The sequence below is a fragment of the Pelobates fuscus genome, chromosome 8 (genome assembly GCF_036172605.1).
Source record: "Pelobates fuscus isolate aPelFus1 chromosome 8, aPelFus1.pri, whole genome shotgun sequence".
NCBI classification, from domain to species: Eukaryota; Metazoa; Chordata; class Amphibia; order Anura; family Pelobatidae; genus Pelobates; species Pelobates fuscus.
Genome location: NC_086324.1, coordinates 5,046,421 through 5,064,209, shown reverse-complemented (window position 1 = coordinate 5,064,209; position 17,789 = coordinate 5,046,421). Strand labels below are relative to the sequence as shown.

Here is a 17,789-nt window from a genome sequence, read left to right as displayed (position 1 = left end):
GCGGTGGTTGTGGTGTCGTCTGCAGTGCTTGGAGTCCTCTGAGAGCGCTAGGAGCATCCATCAACGGAGAGTACTCGGTCGGAGTACACGAGGATCCGTTACAGGTTACTATCCTCTCTGGGAAATTATCCGGCCGGGCCAGTGAGGCTTTTCGGGCCATCCCAGAGGAGGAAATCACTAGCTACCGGGCAGTAAAAGATGCCCTTTTGGCCCGATACGCCGTTACCCCTGAGGTGTACCGGAGGCGATTCCGGGACACTAACAAGCAGGCTGGTGATTCCTATGTGGAATGGGCATGCAGGGTACACCGCACGGCAGCCCACTGGATGGCAGGGTGCCAAGCGTAACTGGGGAAGAGGTGCTGCAAGTATTCCTGCTAGAACACTGCTTTGACCGGTTACCTGCAGGAGTTCGAGAGTGGGTCAGGGACCGCAAACCCGCTACCTTGCCTGAAGCTGCTCGTCTGGCCGACGAATACACTGATGCACGAAAGCTAGACCAGACAGCAGCCACGGTCCCTGCCCGAGTAGAATACAAGCCGGCAGCACCTCCAACCACCAACGTCTATCACCCCCAAGCACAACGTACCCCCACTATCCCGCCAGCGACCAACTATGGGCAGTCAGCCCGAGTCAACGCCCGGGATTACTCCCAACAGATCCGGTGCTATGGATGCAAGCAACTGGGGCATAAAAGACCAGAGTGCCCATTGAACCATGCCAGCCAAGCCCAGTCCTGGAGAAGACCAGCCGGCGGAGCCCAGCAGCCACCTCAGCCTTCTGCTCACTGTCTTGAGCAGGAGGAGTTTTGGGGTATCCTACATGAAGCAGACCCAGTACAAGCAGCTCAGCAGGACAATCGCCAACAGCACAGACAGACCGTTAAGCTGAATGGTAAAGTGGTCACTGGTCTGAGAGACACCGGAGCTACTATGACCCTGCTCCAAAAGAACCTGGTTTCCGAACACCAACATACTGGAAATACTGTGGCAGTGAGGGTAGCAGCAGGCGCCGTGTTCCGTCTGCCTGTTGCCCGGGTTCATTTGGACTGGGGAGTGGGATCCGGACATGTGAATGTGGGAGTTATGAAGGATTTACCTGCTGATGTTTTGCTGGGAAATGATTTGGCCCCTTTGGTTTCTGCATATGCTCCCATGGGACCTGCCGAGGCCAACCCAGTAACTACCCGTGCTCAGACCCGTGCTGCTGGAACCAGCCCACCTGCTGCTGAGACCCAGGTAAGAACCGATTCCCCGACTGACACCCCAGGGCAAACTTTAGTTAGCTGGGATTCCCCAGAGGAGTTCGGGAGGGAAACCCAGACAGATCCATCCCTCCAGAGATATAGGGGCAGAGCAGATACTGGAGAGGAAGGAACAGATGGGGAGCGGTATGAGTGGGTGGGGGACAGGTTATACCGGATCCCTAAGCCGTCCCAGAAGAGTGATGCCCCTCCGCCGAATCGACAGCTGGTAGTGCCCGCAAAATACCGGCAGGAGATTCTGCGGATAGGGCATGATGTTCCGCTAGCTGGACATCTAGGGTCCCGCCGCACAGCTTATAGGATTATGCAGAACTTTTTTTGGCCAGGGTTTAACCAGGCTGTGCGGATATATTGTAGCACGTGTGACACTTGTCAACGGGTAGGTAAGCGGGGGGACCACCCAAGAGCTAGGCTTATGTCAATGCCTATTATTGGGGAGCCCTTTGCCCGCATAGCTGTTGATATTGTGGGTCCACTGGCCAGGGCTAGTCCATCCGGTAAGAAATACATTCTCACCGTGGTGGACTATGCCACTCGCTATCCAGAGGCAGTAGCGCTGTCTAACATAGAGGCAGAGACAGTTGCTGATGCCCTGGTTAGGATTTTTACCAGGGTCGGGTTCCCTAAAGAGATCCTCTCTGACCAGGGAACCCAATTTACCGCTGTGCTCACCCAGCAGCCTGACGGTCTCTAACGGTCTCTGCAAGCGATTTAATGGCACCCTCAAACAGATGCTGAGGACCTTTTCTGACACTTGCAGAGACTGGGAGCGATTCCTGCCTCATCTGTTGTTTTCCTACAGAGAGGTGCCCCAGGAATCTACTGGGTTCTCCCCCTTTGAGCTGCTTTATGGGAGAAGGGTCCGCAGACCCCTAGATCTCATTAGAGGCCACTGGGAGGGGGAGACAGAGCAAGAAGGGACCCCCATAGTACCGTATGTCCTGGAACTCCGGGACCGCATGGAGAAACTGTCTCTGATGGTAAGAGAGAACCTCCAGGCGGCCCAGGGGAGACAGAGGGAATGGTACGATCGGGGTGCCCGGCAGCGAGTCTTCCAGGTTGGGCAGAAGGTGCTAGTGCTCAAACCTGTGAAGGCGAACAAGATGCAGGCATCTTGGCAGGGCCCGTATAAGGTGTTAGCCCAGGTGTGTGATACTACCTACCTTATAGCCAGCTGTTCAGATGACAGGATCCAGCGATCCTTTCATGTGAACATGCTAAAGGAGTATCAGGAACGACCTGAGGATGTAGCTGCAGTATGTGCCCCCGCTGCAGACGATACTGAAAGTTTACCTTTACCCGACTTGTTAGCAAGAGATTCCCAGACGGACATGACTAGCCTCGTACAGCTAGGGGACAGGTTAAGCCCCGCAGAGAAAGGACAGGCAAGACAGCTTCTGTGGGAGAAGCAGGCGACGTTCTCCCAAGAGCCCGGCTACACTACCCTAGCTGTACATAAGGTAGAGACCCCATGGACAGAATCCCCTGCGACAGCCCCCTTACCGTATCCCTGAAGCAGTCCGAGAAGGAATGCGGAAGGAGATACAGGAGATGACCCAGCTTGGGGTCATCGAGCACTCCGATAGCCCTTGGGCCTCCCCTGTAGTCCTGGTGCCTAAGAAGGATGGGACCACCCGGTTCTACAGGAGGCTCAACGAGCAGACCACCACTGACGCCTACCCGATGCCCCGGGTAGACGAATTATTAGATCGCATTGCCAGGGGACGCTATCTGACCACCATAGACCTGTGTAAGGGCTACTGGCAGATTCCCCTGGCCAAGGACGCTATCCCCAAGTTGGCCTTCGTCACCCCATTTGGCTTATACCAATTTAAGGTCATGCCATTTGGGATGAAGAATGCCCCAGCTACCTTCCAACGTATGGTGGACAGGCTCCTTGATGGATTCCAGGAATTTGCTTGTGCATACCTGGATGATATTGCGATCTACAGTGGGTCCTGGGAGGAACACCTGGTGCATGTAGGGGTAGTACTGGACAAAATTTGGGCCGCCGGCCTGACATTGAAGCCAGAGAAGTGTCATCTAGGCATGGCTGAAGTGCAATACCTGGGTCACAGAGTGGGGTGTGGGAGCCAGAGACCAAAGCCAGCTAAGATAGAGGCAGCAGCGAACTGGCCCACACCTATCACTAAGACCCAAGTATTAGCCTTCCTAGGGACAGCAGAGTACTACAGACGCTTTGTCCCCGACTACAGCTCTATCGCTAAGCCCCTGACCGACCTGACTAAGAAAAACCTCCCTAAGCAGGTCCTGTGGTCTCCAGCCTGTGAAGCTGCGTTTCAAGCACTTAAGCAGGCTCTAGTGAATGCCCCTGTCCTGGCTGCCCCAGTTCCTAACAAACGTTTTCTCGTCCATACAGATGCTTCCATGTATGGACTGGGGGCTGTGCTGAGCCAGGTCGGGGAAGATGGAGGAGAGCACCCTGTCGCATATCTCAGTAGAAAGCTGTTACCCCGAGAAGTGAGTTATGCGGCAGTGGAGAAAGAATGCTTAGCCCTGGTCTGGGCATTGAAAAAGTTAAGCCCTTATTTGTATGGACAGGAATTTTCACTTGTGACGGACCACAATCCCCTTGTCTGGCTTAACCGGGTCTCAGGAGACAATGGTAGACTGCTACGGTGGAGTTTAGCCTTGCAACCGTATAACTTCACCATCAGCTACCGACCCAGTAAGCAGAATGGGAATGCAGATGGGTTGTCGCGGCAAACCGACGTTCTTGCTACCTCATAGTCTGGTCATCCCCAAGTTGACCCGTTAAAGGGCCAAGCCGGGTCTGCCGGAGTGTCCCACAAGGGGAGAGCAGTGTGACGAACCCATCTGTATAGACTTGTATTGCTGGTTCGTCTGTTTGCCTTGAGTTCGTGGATTTCCTGTCCGTATGCCCTTGTTCTACCCTTCATGAAGACCTGTTCTACCCTTCATGAAGTCTTGGCGTATGTTTGGGGGATTGGAGAACTACACTCTGGGGATTGATATAATCACTATACTCCCCAGAGTATAATTACTAGCTCTTATAAGAGCTGTTCCTGTTTCACTCTCCGGACTAAGGAGAGGTTCACCCACTGGAAGCTGGAGCCCGGTCTTGGGTCCAGGGTGAGTGGAGTACGGCGAAACCCCTAACCAAGCTGCGGCGGTTCGTGGGGTTTGCGGTGCTGATGGTCCTTGGCGAGCACTAGGAGCATCGTTCAACGGAGGCACCCAGTCGGGGTGGCAGGCGGTCCGTCACAGAAAGGTTAAAGGAACTTAACATGTATAGCTTGGAGGAAAGACGAGACAAGGGGGATATGATAGAAACATTTAAATACATAAAGGGAATCAACACAGTAAAGGAGGAGACTATATTTAAAAGAAGAACAACTACCACAACAAGAGGACATAGTCTTAAATTAGAGGGACAAAGGTTTAAAAATAATATCAGGAAGTATTACTTTACTGAAAGAGTAGTGGATGCATGGAATAGCCTTCCAGCTGAAGTGGTAGAGGTTAACACAGTAAAGGAGTTTAAGCATGCGTGGGATAGGCATAAAGCTGTCCTAGCTATAAGATAAGGCCAGGGACTAATGAAAGTATTTAGAAAATTGGGCAGACTAGATGGGCCGAATGGTTCTTATCTGCCGTCACATTCTATGTTTCTATGTTAATCCATGGGAGATTTGAGCCATAGATGAGGGCACTGAGAGTCAGAGAGACAAATATTAATATAATAAACACAAGGATGTTTATATGGATAGCGATTTTTTTTATTTTGCTTACTGGATTCATGAATAATTTATCCAACATGAAAATAACAAAAAGTTTGTATCTTGTGATACCTTTTTTTTTATTGGGCTAACATAATTTTGTAATGACAAGCTTTCAGGAGTACCTTCCTTTCTCAAGTCTGAAGCATTTCTGAGCAAGACGAAACATAGAATTCAAAGTTGAGTTGTGATACAGGGGTTAATCTAACTTATTACATAAAAAGTATATCCCAGCAATGCAAATTATACAGAGCAAGTGTGTGCGCTGTGAGACATGTTGGTAGCTTATAGCTTTGTTCTCCTTACCTTGTATATTTTCAGGGTTCACTATTGGCTCTGTTTCATACCAGATTGGAGATGTTTACGTCAGCAGAAAACGCTTGCCCTGTATATACAGTCGAGTGTTATAGCCCTCACGCTATTGTGAGCTTGATTCAGCTCTCCTACATGTGAGTGTGCTTCGCTATGGCTTTTGTCACTAAAGAGGGTTTGATTACCATATGAGATGTTTAATATAAAGCCGTTTAACTCTACAAAGATGTCTTACACTGATATCTGTGTATTCTTGGTAATTTATTATAGAGTTTTTTTCACCATTAAGCAAGGCGCTGTTTCACAATTTCCATTTATTTTGTGTTGATGCAAGATTTGTGCGATGCTTGTTCTGCAGTATCGCTGACCATTAGATGTCTATATTATAGTGAGCACTATTCTTTATTTATATAAATTGGTGTACATTTGCCAAATCACTATCTGCAGGTAGCTGCTATGGCGCACAGACGCTGCCCCTTTTCTTTGACAGTATAGATTTTTCTCTCCATGTGACAGCCATTTTAGGCACTTTCACCTCCCTTTTGATTTTGTTAGACATTAAAAATCATTTCACACAGTGTGTCCAATGCTGGAGACTCAGCAAAGAATTCTAGGTATGGTTTACATTTTTTGTTTAAATCTGGCACCGTATCTAATATAAAACATTCAAATTAAACCACAAAATTCTCCAAGCAGTTGTCCAACCACAAGCTTGCTTTGTGGGTACTATGCCCACGCGGATGGACTGGACATAGCAATGAGTGCAGGTCACATTTATGATCACACAGCCACGTACATGTAATGGCACCATGGGCACAGTGGGAATTATGTTAAACAGTCTCTTCCTGACATTCTCATTCTGGGACATTAGCCCAGAGAGGAGCAATTTAACAAAACAATCACACTTCCAATCTGCCGGCCAGGAACGTGTCCAACTTGGGAAGGGGCGACAGGTTTATTCTCCAAGGTAAGCCTTGCCATTACAGATTATGGTTTTGGAACGTACTGCGACTGCTTTTACCGAACCTTAACCAAACTCTGCAATTCAGCCACGGAGAGAACCTTTCAGATATCAGTGGGAATGGAAGAAAATAATGGAATAAAAAGTAATGGCGTCCTGATTATTACAGCTTAGCATTCAATGCAAACTCTAAGGGAGGTATGTACTAAAGGTTGGTATATACACATCATACAAAAACAAAAAAGGAACTGCTTTCAAATCACAAACAGGTTGGCTGATTAACCAGACCCAGCACTAGCCCAGAATATACCAAATGAAAGAGAGATGGTCTAGGCCAGGGGCGCTCAAGAGGTAGATCCCCAGACGTTCCCATGATGCTTTGCATGCTTTTAAAATGACAAAGCATCATGGAAGCTGTAGTTTTAAAGCATTTGGGGATCTACCTTTCGGGCACCCCTGGTCTAAGCTCCCCAATGAAGGAACGGCCGTTCATTGGAACACAGTGAGCTTGACGAAGACCCCTGTGTGGGTCGAAACGTTGCGATGTTCATTTTCTTCCAATAACCTGCCTTTACAGCATTGGAGGGCCTGGCCCATCCCTCGTATGTTTGGTATCTAGATGTTGGTATAGACATAGCTTGGGGATATCCAATAGCGCAGTGAGATTGGGGGGTACAGAGAGCCATCTGGATTTAATTATTGATCAAATGACAGATTGGAGTTCCAGAGTTAGTTAGGGCCAACATACCATGGGAGGAGTTTAGGGAGTCAAAGCAGAGAGAAGGTGATGGAGAGGCCCTTACTGTGCTGTTAATAGATGTATTCCCTCCTCTGAGGAGCTGATATAGACCATCACCATTTACCAGGACTGAATACAAACAGCTAATAAACATCTCACATTATTATTATATTTATAGAGCGCGGTCAAATTCCGCAGCGCTTTACAATGGGTGGACGAACAGACATGTAGTTGTAACCAGACAAGTTGGACACACACACGAACAGAGGGGTTGAGGGCCCTGCTCAGTGAGCTTACATGCTAGAGGGAGTGGGGTAAAATGACACAAAAGGTAAGGATAGTATTAGACTAGTGACAGTTGCAAGAGAGGAATCAGTTGGGAGCCGTTAACAGTTTAATTGAAACGCTTTTATGAAGAAGTGGGTTTTTAACAATTTTTTGAAAGGATGGAGACTGAGTGAGCATCTAACAGAGGAGGGAAGCGAGTTCCACAGGAACGGTGCAGCCCTCGAGAAATCTTGAAGGCGAGCATCAGAGGTGGGAGTACGGACAGAAGATAGACGTAAGTCTTCAGCAGAGCGTAAGGGCCTAGACGGGACATACTTGTGTATAAGGGAGGATAGATAGGTGGGAGCAGCATTATGTAGAGATTTGAAAGCAAGAACCAGAATTTTAAATTGGGCTCTATATTTTATAGGAAGCCAATGTAGGGACTGACAGAAGGGTGAGGCGTGGGAGGTGCGGGCGGACAGGAAGATGAGCCTCGCCGCCACATTTATTATGGACTGTAACGGCGCAAGTTGGGAGCACATAAGACCACTGAGAAGCGGATTACAGTAGTCAAGGCGAGAAAGTACAGTGGAATGGACCAACACCTTAGTCGCATCTGGCGTTAAGTAGGGGCGGATGCGCGCAATGTTTTTGAGATGGAAATGGCAGGATTTGGCGATAGACTGAACATGAGGCTTGAAGGAGAGGTCGGAGTCAAAGAGAACACCTGAAATCATTGATTACTGCATAGGAGACAAAGCACAGTTTGCTGGAGTCTGTCAGCGAGGGGTTAACAGAGTACCTCACAGAGTGCGTGCAGACCTGGTGACCTTGTGCAGACCTCGCAGAGTGCGTGCAGACCTGGTGACCTTGTGCAGACCTGGGGACCTCGCACAGACCAGGGGGCCTCGCAGAGTGCGTGCAATAAATTCCCTATGAACATTTATTTACAATTCCTTTTGCTTTTAACTTAAGTTTCTTGAACATTTTTCTTTTTTTTAACAATAAGGCACATTTAGCTCTCCCACAGCGCTGTTCCGGAAAACCATCTTTTGTCACGGAAGAAAGTTTACAATTAACAATTTAGCAGCCAAGACATGGTGCAGTTTCCATTTAAGATTCACAGGTCTGTCCATGGCTTCCTAATGAAACTGGTTAACAAACTGGCCACTGCTAATGACAGAAGAATGATGGTAGCGACCGCGGGACGCAAAATCTGCGTTCTCTTCTGTCAGCTGTGTGGTCTCCATACCAACAGATGCAAAGGAAGGTGTTACTACAATGCGCTCCCCTGGGGAAGATTTCTTCCTGTGGAGAAAGACATAGGATTGTTATTGATTAACAGTTATAATAGGCAGGACTACACAACAACTGCAGCAGAGGAATGGTACATTTTATAACGCAAACAGAGAATCCACCATTGCACAATCTGGGTGATGACACAGCTTAACATACACTGCATACAATCAATAGAACACACTTAAGGTGGCAGGAAAGGGTTACATTCAAATAAATCCTCTCATCGACTGACTGACTAACTGACTGACTGACATGCGAGTCATGATAACTGTGCGTGTGCGCGTTTACATATATCTTTGTGTGCATATATATGATTTTTTTTGTCATCAATGTTTGTATGCTAAAGTAAGAGTATGAGTGGCTGGACAGTGTGGTGTAGTGGTTATGGTGCCTGTGTTATCCCTTTAAGGATGGCTACAGATAGCGAAGTTTATGGAGATCCCAAGTCTTCCCTGAGACATTTTAATTTGCGACAAATCATAAAAGGATATATATTAAAACCTCACAATTCAGCTCTCCTTTAACACACGGGCGGGAAGGAGAGGGGGGTCAACGAAGTATATAAAAAAACAAACGATTCACAATACTGGGGTTACTTTGGATTTAATCATATAACATACAGAGGAAAACGCACCTGAATACCGTGACGGCCATTAATTGAATCCAAGAGAATAAACTGAAGCTTGCAGCTGCCCCTAAATATAAAAATAAATTGGGAAACCGTGAGACCATTCTAATACAAGAGGATCTGTCTGTAACTAGTGCTGAGAGGGAACGCTGCAAGAGATGGCGCATTGGAGGTGCTGAGAAGGAACGCTACAAGGGATGACGCATTGGATGTGCTGAGAGGGAACGCTGCAAGGGATGACGAATTTGAAGGTCCTGAGAGGGAACGCTGCAAGAGATGGCACATTGGAGGTGCTGAGAAGGAACGCTACAAGGGATGACGCATTGGATGTGCTGAGAGGGAACGCTGCAAGGGATGACGAATTTGAAGGTCCTGAGAGGGAACGCTGCAAGGGATGGCGCATTGGAGGTGCTGAGAGGGAACGCTGCAGGGGATGGCGCATTGGAGGTGCCGAGAGGGAACGCTGCAAGGGATGGCGCATTGGAGGTGCCGAGAGGGAACGCTGCAAGGGATGGCGCATTGGAGGTGCCGAGAGGGAACGCTGCAAGGGATGGTGCATTGGAGGTGCCGAGAGGGAATCCTGCAAGGGATGATGCATTGGAGGTGCTGAGAGGGAACGCGGCAAGGGATGGCGCATTGGAGGTGCCGAGAGGGAATGCTGCAAGGGATGGCGCATTGGAGGTGCTGAGAGGGAACGCTGCAAGGGATGATGCATTGGAGGTGCTGAGAGGGAACGCGGCAAGGGATGATGCATTGGAGGTGCTGAGAGGGAACGCGGCAAGGGATGATGCATTGGAGGTGCCGAGAGGGAACGCTGGAAGGGATGGCGCATTGGAGGTGCTGAGAGGGAACGCTGCAAGGGATGATGCATTGGAGGTGCCGAGAGGGAACGCTGCAAGGGATGGCGCATTGGAGGTGCCGAGAGGGAACGCTGCAAGGGATGGCGCATTGGAGGTGCTGAGAGGGAACGCTGCAAGGGATGGCGCATTGGAGGTGCTGAGAGGGAACGCTGCAAGGGATGACGCATTGGAGGTGCTGAGAGGGAACGCTGCAAGGGATGGCGCATTGGAGGTGCTGAGAGGGGACAACAGAAAGAAATGAAATCTATTGGGTCTCATTTATATTTTATATTTATTTCCAGTAATATGTGAATTAGGGACCGAATTACTCAGTTATTCAGGAATAAAATATCTTTATTATTACAGCGGAAATCAGAACATAGGGGCCTCGTATAATGATATATGCCAACAGGCACCTACCTGGATTAAGCCCAGGGCTCACCCGCCCAATGTAGAAATATAAGAGAACAGCCACCCCGATATTGACCAGAGCGTAGATCCACTGGATTACAAACATGATAACAATGGAAAAGATCGCCTGCAACCAGGAGAGGATTCGTTATGTGCTTAGGGGGAACAGTATTTACTCAATGTGTTAGATTGCTCACCACCACACTGCAATACTACACCCCCCCCCTACAGGCAATACTACCCCCCCCCACACACCACCCCTTCACAGAAATACTACAACCCCCCCTACGGGCAATACTCCATCCCGCCCCCCCCCCCCACAGGCAATACTACAACCCCCCCCCCACTCTCCCCTGTGCAATAATACAACGCCCCCCCCCCCCCCCACATCTCCCCAGGGCAATAATACAACGCCCCCCCCCACATTTCCCCAGGGCAATACTACAAACCCCCCACCCTCCCCAGGGCAATACTACTGACCCCTCCCTAGGGCAATAATACTAATCCTCCACCCCCACCCTGGTATTATTACTTGCTCCTCCCAGAAGGCACAACCATCAACCAGCTAGCCTAGATGGAGAGCATTGCTGGAGCGTAGGGGAGGGGGGTGGTAGGACAGCAAAGGTGGGAGATACTCACCCCTAGGAAGGAGACCCAGTGATTACAGAACTTGGAGTAAAAGGAAGTGGATAAACTCTGAATCTCAAACTCCGGGACTTTGCTTTGAATGTTTAAATCTGTAGAAAAAAATAAATTATAATAAATTCACATCCTCCAAAGCCTAGAGATTACATCCAGCCGCATCCCCTCCCACAGAGCAAAAACAATACTTTACGCTGCACCCGCTGTGAATGGTGAGATATTTTGTGGATCAGTTTTGGTTACCCACAGACACTCCGTGTGCCCCCTTGGGCCATATCTCAATGTGTACGGGCTGAATTGAAAACAGGAAGAGAAAAAAAAAGCTAAATCTATTTTACTCTGTAGCACTTTGCCAGTCCACTGAGATATATCCCATGTCTCCATCTTCCTAATACTTATTAACAGGCTACCAGCTCACACACTTGGCATTAATGTGGTTATAAATTATTTAATTCTAATAAAACATCAATCCTCACTACACCCTCTGCGCTGTGCGTGGCCGCCCTGCATCAGGAGCACAGAGTCGCAACACTATCCATTTATATCGGTAGTCACCTGGAGGCGATTCCAACCGATGGGGCCCAATAAATGCAGCAAAGACTCGTCTCAAAGCAATAAATTACCTTCTTTACCATCTTGTTCTGATTGCTGGATCTCTGTGTACATCTCTTCTACTTCCACCATGCTCCGTGTGGCGTCTCCCTCGGCTTCTTCCATGTTAGATGGACTCCTTTCATCTTGGTCCATGGAGGGAACAATATTCTGAAATTTCTCTTCAGTTGGTTCTGGGATCAGTTCACTCTCCTCCAGCTCCGAAACGTGTGGCAAATCTAACTGGAAGCTGTCCAGCAAGGACTGCTTGGCAGGAATCTTAGCTTTACGAAACGTCATCTTCATTCCCGAGTTTTGCGTTTTTGTGCTCTCAGCTGGCTCCACTTGACCCACTTTGAAGATCTGATCCATGTCCTTTGTGAATTCAAGCAGAGTGCCATTTGCTCCGTAGCTGGACGGTTTATCAAGAATCAGAGGACAAGAGGCGCTCAGTGCTTTGGCGTTGACTCTCATGGTCTTTTTGCCATTATATTGTAAATTGTAACTCATCGTCACAGAGAAGTAGGAATAGTCCACGGCACTGTACGTCAGCATGAAGTTAATGGTTACTATTGGTGCAAGGACATTCACCTGGCCAATAAAGACAAATGCCATGGTGAGAACACCTGTCAAAATAATTGCTGCTACCGGCGTTTTATTTGGTCCTTTCTGAGAAAAAAAAAAAAGTAAAGACGACCGTGTAGATTAATAATCCATTTTCTCACATAACATGTTCACAATGATTTATAGTACGTGATTCAAATAACATTCAATTCTTTGTTAATTAGTGCAGACTGATAATTAGAGCCGAACCCTGCAGGTTGCTGATGGCTTAATGAAGCCTTGAACTTGCATTGCTTTTGGTGAGGATTCACCGGTGAAAACTGAGCCAATATAGGTCAGCAATACCGTCCCAAAAGGTGATAATGCCAACTCCTGCCCTATGACTCAAGCACACAGTATCACGAACATGGTACATCAGATACCGCAGACACAAGCAGCGAGATCTAACGCTTCCCTGAGCTCCCTAAAGCCCAATATAATGTTAACAGTAGACAGTGTCTGAATTTTGGGGGGCAGTGTCTGGGACAGGGTTATTCCATCGTTATCCCCCCCATGCTATGTAATAAGGCCAAAGGGGAAATTCTCCCCAGCAGCTTATCTGCCCAGAGAATTTAGGTCATAATCGGCTGTAATCATCAGAGTTTGTTTCACGCTATATTTATAACGAGGAAGCCGTAATCCTGATAATCAGCAGAATTAATTATAGGACTGAACAAGGATTTATTGCCCCATTAACTCTCCGCTTCCTGGTGGCCTGGAGCGTCTGATCCAAAGACATTTCAATAAATAAATTTCATTACCACCAAAACATTGGCTGCCCAATCTCCTCTCCATAGGCTGTATATTATAAACATCCTAAATGGCACACAGATCTCTTTCTATAGGCTAGTTGAATTAAACCACCCTAGCCCCCACTTTCTGTGAGTTGCCTAACCTAAACGGCACTTAGTCACTTAACCTTCTACTCCTTCTGCTGCCATAGTGTGTTTTAGAATTTAATCCAAATAATAGAGCAATGATTAATAAGGAAGGCAGAGATAGGGAGGGGGGGGGGGGGGGATTGGCATGCCATCTTTTCTTAATTTAGGAGATGTTTGCCCTTTTAACCTTTGTGTTTCCATTTCAGTAAAATCTTAATAAAAAGGAACTGACCCCGTGAGCCAGGAAGGAGAGGGCAGGGATAACCTTTTCCTGTGCGATGCACTGGAGGATTCTGGGAGCGCCGTATAGACCCCCCATGCAGGAGGCAAGGGAAGAGATGTACAAGCCCAGAAGGAAGAGGAATCCCACCAGAGAGACCTGGGAAAAGAGGAATGTGTGGGGTTAACAGACAGCAGGAAATGTTCCAATTTAACGATATAACAAAGATTCCTAACTGGCCTCGTTTAGACTTCCAGGTGGACTGGGTGACAGCTCTGGCACCAAACGCCCAATAACATGCCGTGTGAGGATTAATGGCATCAATCTGTTATTTTTCAAGTTGCGCTAGGAACATTATTTTAAGGGATGCTCTAAAAACAGTATGTGCATGGTTTAATAATATTACATGAATACATGTACAAAGACTTAACAAAGACCCCTCCGCCCCAGTAGCAGTGCTCCAGCCCCCCAGTAAAACGCCACTCAGAACGCTAATTCCCAGGGTAGTAAAGTAGATCACGGATCCCAGGATAACAGGTTTGGCGTTATTGCCCCTTTAATTCTATCCCACTGGGCTGTACGGAGATATCGAACATCTGCAGATATTTAAGGAGGGACCAGTACAATAATCAGATATTAGAACTAGCATTCTGCTAGAAGTCGGTATCAATGGGTTAACACGTTCTGTGTAACAATATCCCAGAAACAGACATTTCTGCCATTTAATCCCAAATAAACAATTCCACTGGAAATAATGAAGTTACAGTTGCAGCGAATGTCTGACATTCATTAAGTGAAGAGCTGAGGATTAGGATAAACAGCTAATATTCTTCACTGAGCAGAGCCACGTGAAACGCATTATGTGTCAGAGCCATTAAAACGGCATGGGAACAAGTCAAACTGAAATAATGCACAACTAGCAACATCCTCTGTTTCATTCAACCCATAAATACACACATTGTAGCCTCCCTGGATGGCAAGCTACTACTAAAGAGACGATGGAGACCTCATTCATATTATAAAGCACAGACACACTTCAGCAGAACTGTGCAATGGCAACAATACCAATTATTAATGAAATATTACTTTCCAGCCAGATACTCCAGTAGAAAACAACCGTCTATGGGTGACGTAAGGGGAGGTATATCCCTCTACGGGTGACGTAAGGGGAGGTATATCCCTCTACGGGTGACGTAAGGGGAGGTATATCCCTCTACGGGTGACGTAACGGGAGGTATATCCCTCTACGGGTGACGTAACGGGAGGTATATCCCTCTACGGGTGACGTAACGGGAGGTATATCCCTCTACGGGTGACGTAACGGGAGGTATATCCCTCTACGGGTGACGTAACGGGAGGTATATCCCTCTACGGGTGACGTAACGGGAGGTATATCCCTCTACGGGTGACGTAACGGGAGGTATATCCCTCTACGGGTGACGTAACGGGAGGTATATCCCTCTACGGGTGACGTAACGGGAGGTATATCCCTCTACGGGTGACGTAACGGGAGGTATATCCCTCTACGGGTGACGTAAGGGGAGGTATATCCCTCTACGGGTGACGTAAGGGGAGGTATATCCCTCTACGGGTGACGTAAGGGGAGGTATGTCCCTCTACGGGTGATTTAAGGGGAGGTATGTCCCTCTACGGGTGATTTAAGGGGAGGTATGTCCCTCTACGGGTGATTTAAGGGGAGGTATATCCTCTATGGATGATGTAACGGGAGGTATATCCTCTATGGATGATGTAACGGGAGGTATATCCCTCTATGGATGATGTAACGGGAGGTAGATCCCTCTACGGATGATGTAACGGGAGGTATATCCCTCTATGGATGATGTAACGGGAGGTATATCCCTCTATGGATGATGTAACGGGAGGTATATCCCTCTATCGGATGATGTAACGGGAGCTATATCCCTCTATGGAGGATGTAACGGGAGCTATATCCCTCTATGGATGATGTAACGGGAGGTATATCCCTCTATGGATGATGTAACGGGAGGTATATCCCTCTATGGATGATGTAACGGGAGGTAGATCCCTCTATGGATGATGTAACGGGAGGTAGATCCCTCTATGGATGATGTAACGGGAGGTAGATCCCTCTATGGATGATGTAACATTAGGTATATCCTCTGAGTTGTATAGTACGGTTACCCTTTTGAGTCACATGATGCTGTATTACCACAATATGCGCTAGTCATTAGCAGTAGCTGGGTTAACAGACAAGTTATCTATAATAACAGTAATCCCTGCCCACTGCATTCCCATCCTTCTCTCTACCTTTTCTGCGATCATGAACTCATAGCGCAGAAATTCTCGCATACAAATGGCACCCAGCAGGAAAACAAACACGATGTATAGGAACCACCTGTGAACAAGCAGAGAATGGGTGAGAGCACAGAAATACACACATAGCGGGAAACCACCCTTAGTGGGGATGACACTAAAGACATCTTAAAGGTGACCGTTAACTGGACATTAATCCAAATAGCACTCACTCACTAAGGGTACCCTGTTAACTATAAAACAATATATCACACGTCCTGGACTTCATTTAACAAAAATCATCACTTCTCTGCTATTAATACTACTGAATAGATCCATTCTATTTAAATGTGTATTATAGATTTAGCAAATGAAATCACAATCCATATTGTAAATGGCTACACTGACTGCAAGGTGTAAAGGGCGGAGCTTAAAACAATGATTGACAGGGAGCTAAGATGGAGGTGGCTCTCTCTATACTTACTGCCAGGTGTAAAGGGCGGAGCTTATAACAATGATTGACAGGGAGCTAAGCTGGAGGAGGCTCTCTCTATACTGACTGCCAGTTGTAAAGGGCGGAGCTTTTAACAATGATTGACAGGGAGCTAAGATGAAGGTGGCTCTCTCTATACTGACTGCCAGGTGTAAAGGGCGGAGCTTATAACAATGATTGACAGGGAGCTAAGATGGAGGTGGCTCTCTCTATACTGACTGCCAGTTGTAAAGGGCGGAGCTTTTAACAATGATTGACAGGGAGCTAAGATGGAGGTGGCTCTCTCTATACTGACTGCCAGTTGTAAAGGGCGGAGCTTATAACAATGATTGACAGGGAGCTAAGATGGAGGTTGCTCTCTCTATACTGACTGCCAGGTGTAATGGGCGAAGCTTATAACAATGATTGACAGGGAGCTAAGATGGAGGTGGCTCTCTCTATACTGACTGCCAGGTGTAAAGGGCGGAGCTTATAACAATGATTGACAGGGAGCTAAGATGGAGGTGGCTCTCTCTATACTGACTGCCAGTTGTAAAGGGCGGAGCTTATAACAATGATTGACAAGGAGCTAAGATGGAGGTGGCTCTCTCTATACTGACTGCCAGGTGTAAGGGGCGGAGCTTATAACAATGACAGGGAGCTAAGATGGAGGTGGCTCTCTCTATACTGACTGCCAGGTGTAAAGGGCGGAGCTTTTAACAATGATTGACAGGGAGCTAAGATGGAGGTGGCTCTCTCTATACTGACTGCCAGGTGTAAGGGGCGGAGCTTATAACAATGACAGGGAGCTAAGATGGAGGTGGCTCTCTCTATACTGACTGCCAGGTGTAAAGGGCGGAGCTTATAACAATGATTGACAGGGAGCTAAGATGGAGGTGGCTCTCTCTATACTGACTGCCAGTTGTAAAGGGCGGAGCTTTTAACAATGATTGACAGGGAGCTAAGATGGAGGTGGCTCTCTCTATACTGACTGCCAGGTGTAATGGGCGGAGCTTATAACAATGACTGACAGGGAGCTAAGATGGAGGTTGCTCTCTCTATACTGACTGCCAGGTGTAATGGGCGAAGCTTATAACAATGATTGACAGGGAGCTAAGATGGAGGTGACTCTCTCTATACTGACTGCCAGGTGTAAAGGGCGGGGCTTATAACAATGATTGACAGGGAGCTAAGATGGAGGTGGCTCTCTCTATGCTGACTGCCAGGTGTAAAGGGCGGAGCTTATAACAATGATTGACAGGGAGCTAAGATGGAGGTGGCTCTCTCTATACTGACTGCCAGGTGTAAAGGGCGGGGCTTATAACAATGATTGACAGGGAGCTAAGATGGAGGTGGCTCTCTCTATACTGACTGCCAGGTGTAAAGGGCGGAGCTTATAACAATGATTGACAGGGAGCTAAGATGGAGGTTGCTCTCTCTATACTGACTGCCAGGTGTAATCGGCGGAGCTTATAACAATGACTGACAGGGAGCTAAGATGGAGGTGGCTCTCTCTATACTGACTGCCAGGTGTAATGGGCGGAGCTTATAACAATGACTGACAGGGAGCTAAGATGGCGGTGGCTCTCTCTATACTGACTGCAAGGTGTAAAGGGCGGAGCT

At 47.7% G+C, this 17,789-nt stretch overlaps 1 protein-coding gene across 2 annotated transcripts in view; it reads right to left on the bottom strand.

Moving 5' to 3' along the window:
* Nucleotides 1-5,025: 5,025 nt before the first annotated feature.
* The window catches only part of SLC12A8 (solute carrier family 12 member 8), a 39,377-nt gene continuing 26,613 nt past the window's right edge, over nt 5,026-17,789 (bottom strand). For both annotated transcript variants that reach the window (XM_063429168.1, XM_063429167.1), the window contains 7 exons: nt 15,710-15,797; nt 13,433-13,579; nt 11,749-12,385; nt 11,123-11,220; nt 10,493-10,610; nt 9,240-9,300; nt 5,026-8,614 (listed from right to left, as the gene is read on the bottom strand). In XM_063429168.1, the coding sequence (XP_063285238.1) occupies nt 8,449-8,614; nt 9,240-9,300; nt 10,493-10,610; nt 11,123-11,220; nt 11,749-12,385; nt 13,433-13,579; nt 15,710-15,797 (1,315 nt within the window). In that variant the 3' untranslated portion in view covers nt 5,026-8,448. The remainder of the gene's footprint in view (nt 8,615-9,239; nt 9,301-10,492; nt 10,611-11,122; nt 11,221-11,748; nt 12,386-13,432; nt 13,580-15,709; nt 15,798-17,789) is intronic.